This window comes from Anneissia japonica, unplaced genomic scaffold (genome assembly GCF_011630105.1).
Source record: "Anneissia japonica isolate Jap-2015-1 unplaced genomic scaffold, ASM1163010v1 scaffold6149_len160064_cov168, whole genome shotgun sequence".
Taxonomy (NCBI): Eukaryota; Metazoa; Echinodermata; class Crinoidea; order Comatulida; family Comatulidae; genus Anneissia; species Anneissia japonica.
The window spans coordinates 27,628-32,800 of NW_022740685.1; the positions used below are offsets into that span (position 1 = coordinate 27,628).

At 32.6% G+C, this 5,173-nt stretch overlaps 1 protein-coding gene across 1 annotated transcript in view; it reads left to right on the forward strand.

The window, feature by feature from the left end:
* LOC117118316 (adhesion G protein-coupled receptor L4-like) overlaps positions 1-2,555 on the forward strand; it is a gene marked incomplete in the record, with an annotated part of 23,725 nt that extends 21,170 nt beyond the window's left edge. Inside the window, 2 exon segments of the mRNA XM_033262886.1 lie at positions 1,262-1,430; positions 1,707-2,555. Of these exon segments, the coding sequence (XP_033118777.1) occupies positions 1,262-1,430; positions 1,707-1,820 (283 nt within the window).
* Between the last annotated feature and the right edge of the window lie 2,618 nt (positions 2,556-5,173).

Consider the following 5,173-nt stretch of genomic DNA (forward strand, 5'->3'; position numbering starts at 1 on the left):
CTATCTTTATACAGTCAGCCAATTAAAACAGAAACAAATTTTCAAAATAAGAAAATTACTATAGCATACTAATATTTAGACCGAAGCTGGGAACAGTAACATCAAAGGAAATTTTTAACCATACGATGTGCAGCTGTACAGCTGTTCTCATAACAATTGACAACAAATGATTTACACATTTAGTTAACGGATGAGTTCTATAGGTAAACTTGTTTAAATTCAAGATCTCAAAAACTTACCAGTAATATACTAATCCGAAGTGTATCACAAACTCTAAGATTTTGTTTTTCCAGTAATTTGGTTCACCTGCGTGGTACATTTACTCAATACTCACAAAACAAAATATGTTTATGATTCTAGAAAACTTTATAATGTTGAAGCTATTAACTATAATGAACTCATTGATCAGTTTGAAATCACAAAGAATGATACATTGTAGTTAAAGAATATCAAAACGGTAAAATAATAGAATCATAGAATCACTCATTACACATTCGTTCACTTTCGGTCGTTTCAAGAACTAACACAAATGAATTTTAGTCTTGGTACATAATCGTTTGAATTAAGAAATAAAGTAAGGTAGTAACCTATACAGTGGCGGCGCCATGATTTCCCTGACGGGGGTCCAATGTCCCCGACGTGGGGGTGGGGGGGGGGGGGGGGGGGCTTATGTCCGCGACGAGAAAAAAGTGGGCGTGGTCGGGCATCGCTAAAAACCTTTCGAAAGTGGTCCAGGGGACGTAGCCCCCCCCCCCAAATTATGAAAATTAGGGGTTTCAAAGGCTTATTTTAATCTATTTTAGAGTCTATTAATATGTTAAAAAAATACATATATTTTTTTAAATTTTTCCCCCGACGAATTTTGGTTTTCTCCGCCGGGTGGATCCCCGACGGGGGAGGGGGCTGTGAACCTGCCTCCCCTCCCCCGTAGCGCCGCCTCTGAGCCTAATACTGACCACTACCGACGCTACAAGTGTAGAACACGCTATATCTTGTTTATTGTGGAATGGAAGTTTCCAATAAACCTTGTGCCTTTCTGGGATATTGTTGCTAATGTCCCAAAAAACGACAAGGTAAAACCAAGTTAAAACATAATTATAAAGCTGTGTGTAAGTGGGACAATTCCGTAATCCTGCAACTGTTTTTACTGGTCAGTTCTAAGTTTGAATGACACTTCGTGTTATTGGTTACAGTTGGAAAGAATACTGCAGTGCTATATAACCACGTTCTGTAAAGAATGTATTTTATTTTGTTTTAACAGAAATGTGTTTCAGGGTCTGTTGCTTCTTGCACCAGCTGTTGGCATTTCATGGATTTTTGGTGTCATCATCATTTTTTGTGACTGGAAGATCATGGAATACATTTATGTTATATTAAATTCCATGCAAGGATTCTTCGTCTGGCTTTCGCAGTGCGTCTTTAGCAATGAGGTGATTTGGTGTTGATTTGAATATTATATTAAAAACAATTTGTCCTTTTGAATCATTGTAGATAGACTCTTTAGTTTAGCTGACCCAAATAGTATTTTTAGACAAACATAATCTTTTTAGACGTTTTAATCCTAGAAATTTTACTTGACATAGCAGCATTTGTAGGGCTGTTTAAAAGATGAACATTTGCAGACAGCAAAAAGAAAACAATCTTTACGCATAAAGATGGGAAATAGTTAAACTGGTAACAATTAATGTATTCCAATTGTATTTTAGGTGCGACAAGCATTCAAAAAGAAGTTTGCTAGTCGGATAACGCAGGAAAGTAACACGAATACTGTAAGGAGTGTTACCCACAACACCGGCCGTATCGTTGTTGAAGACATGTAAACACAGATTTTGAGTGCATGATTATTCGTTAGACAAACTTTGGTGACTAAACTAAATTTATATTATTAATACGTTGTTGTTGGTGAGGTGACACAACACCTTTATGTTTAAACCAATTGTTGGCCTATATTGTTACCTTATAAATTAAATGTACTAATTTATTACATCTTGGTATAATATATTTTAATAACATGTTTGTTCTATATATATAAACCAACTTTTAATACTTTACTTATTTTGAAGTGTACTAAAGTTATAGGCCATAAATGGGTTTATGGATATTGAATTGGCAAGTAATGCCTGAAAACCATTGCTGTAATTATTTTTACTCTAATAGAGGGCAGCTTAGCTCGGCCGTCAGTTGGATGTAGGCTAATATTTGAAATTTCAATAACTCACTGTCATTGGATGCAATGTTTAATCATGTTGGTTTTGTGTGATCGTTGTTGTAAGCGCCTCGAGGTTGGTTTCGATGGGAGGCGCTATACAAATTTATTGATTTGTCCTAGTGTTAGAAACTTTCGCAGAGCGCTGGTGGCGCTCTGCGAAAGTTGGATAGCGCTTTGTAGCAAAGTCAGATGTGTGGACTAGCTTGTACAATAACTTAGGCGGAACTTTTTTTATTACTTGTTTCGCGTATTTATTTTTTTAAAGATCATCGGAGGAGGGCGGAATAAAAAGAAAAATAAAAGTTTTTTTTCTTATTTAGCAAACAGATTTTCCAAAAACATCCAGACGGAGAAGAAAACAAAAATAAAATTTTATTTGTGAATGTAAAATAGGATGGTTAAATGCTTCAAATTTATATAATTAGAAAGAAATATACATATCTTATCTTTGTAGATTTCAGGCAGCCGAGGGCGTAATAAAAATAAAGAACTTTTTTTTCTGAAATTCTACTTTTTCGTGGCGGCGGGTGCACTAATTGGCCAAAGATTTCGTGGATTTTTATTTGAAATCGAAATCATCAAAATGTTGCAGTCAGCGGGTTCGCTAAACAAGGTATAAAAAAGTCTCGCCTTAGGCCTACTTCTCGTGTCTAAGCAGGTCCAAGCTACCAGCTATCGGCCGGGGGTCAGAATGCAGATTGCCTATTTCCAGATTATTTGTGCCTGTAGATAGGAATTAATAATAGGCCTATCTAATATCAATTAACACTTTGGCATTATTTGCAATAATGTTGAAAATTAGCAATGAATTTTAAATTAATGCACGAATATTATAAATGTTAGATGTTATATTATTAAATTTAGCTGTTATATTATGTTGTATTGTATGTTATGTTGTGTTGTATATGTACTTCAAAAATATATTGTATAATTTTCACATCTACATTACATTTTTTACGATTGCTAACTTCCTTTGTGTAGCTTTATTCTACTGTTATTGTTTTTAAATATTTGATATGGTTACCACTATTTATTTACATTACAACTACACATTATTTAGGCTATAATTCTATTTGTTCGATTTATGATATTTTAGTATGATTTAAGTTCATTAGATCTTTATACTATAAAGTGATAATATTTTATTTAAATTATTGATTGGTTTTATTATGAATTTTCTTTAGATTTTTGTTAAAAATGACTATGAAATTAGTGGAAACTATAGTATCATTTTAAATCTCAACTCAAATATTATCTGTTTCAAATGGTAATTAACCAATAACTAATTTCATACTATTTTAAAATTATTTATTAAAATAACAATTTTTGTCCTTTATTAATCTCATTTAATAATTAGGCCTATGCTTCTATTTTGATTAACTAATTCAGATAATTAATTTTATATTAAGCAAATACATTATTGTTGTCGTGAAATGGTTTGGTTTATGATGATCTAATGTAAAGTATCAGAATGTAGTTTGCTCTTTGTTCGACATTTTAGCAAGGACTATCAACTATTTAGCCCGTTTGGAAGTGGATTTGTAGTTTCTACTGTATTAACGAATTATTGATATATCAGAGCGAATTGAGATATCAGAAATAATAGTTAAGCCTATTCGATGTGAAAGAGTAGTTACTATTGTATTGACGAATTATTGGTGTATTTTACCTATTTGCATTTCAGTGTAGTTGTCTAAATTATTAATGTAAGGTGTTTAGAGCGCATTGAGATATCACAATTAATAGTTCACCCTGGATGTAAAACTTCAGTACTATTGTATTGATGAATTATTTATGTGCTTTTACCGATTTCTATTTAACTATATTGAATTAACTGTATTTGATTAAGGTTTGTAGGCCTAGCGCATTGAGATATCACAAGTAAAGGCCTATTTGATGTGGAATTGGAGTTAATACTGTGACGAATTATTGATGTATTTTCCCGATTTGTATTTCACTATGAATAATTGTATCTAATTTAAGGTGTCACTGTGTATTCGTGAATATATATAGCTCTACTACTATTGAATGTAAGGTGTTCAGAGCGAATTGAGATATCACAAAATAATAGTTAAGCCTATTCGATGTGAAAGAGTATAGTTACTATTCTATTGACGAATTATCGATGTATTTTACCTATTTGAATTTCAGTATATTTGTCTAAATTATTTAATGTAAGGTATTTAGAGCGCATTGAGATTTTACAATTAATAGTTCACCCTATTGGATATTAAATTGCATTTACTATTGTATTGATGAATTATTGATGTACGTTTACCGATTTGACTTTAGTTGGTTAAATTGTATTTAATGTAATGTGTTTAGAGCGCACTGAGGTATTCTATTTGGTGTGAAATTATAGTTACTATATGGTATTGGCGAATTATTGATGTACTTTTATCGATTTGTGTTTCACTATACTGTAGTTGGTTAAATTTTATTTAATTTAAGGTGTAGAGCGCATTGAGTTATTACAAATAGTTAAGCCTATTAGATGTGATTTGTAGTTTAAATTGACGAATTATTGATGTACTTTTACCGATTTCTATTTAACTATAGGCCTATTGATTAAGGTATGTACAGCGCATTGGAATATCACAAATAATAGCCTATTGGATGTGAAATTGTAGTTACTACTGTGACGAATTAGTGATGTACTTTTACCGATTTGTATATTACTATAAATAAATTGTATCTAATTTAAGATGTGTATTCGTGAATAAATATAGCTCTACTACTACTACTAATGCTGCTGCTGCTGCTACTGCTGCTGCTGCTACTGCTACTACTAATGCTGCTGCTGCTACTGCTGCTACTGCTACTACTGCTACTAATGTTGCTGCTGCTACTACTACTACTACTGCTGCTACTGCTACTACTACTATTGCTACTACTACTACTAATGCTGCTGCTGCTACTGCTACTACTGCTACTAATGTTGCTGCTGCTACTACTACTACTACT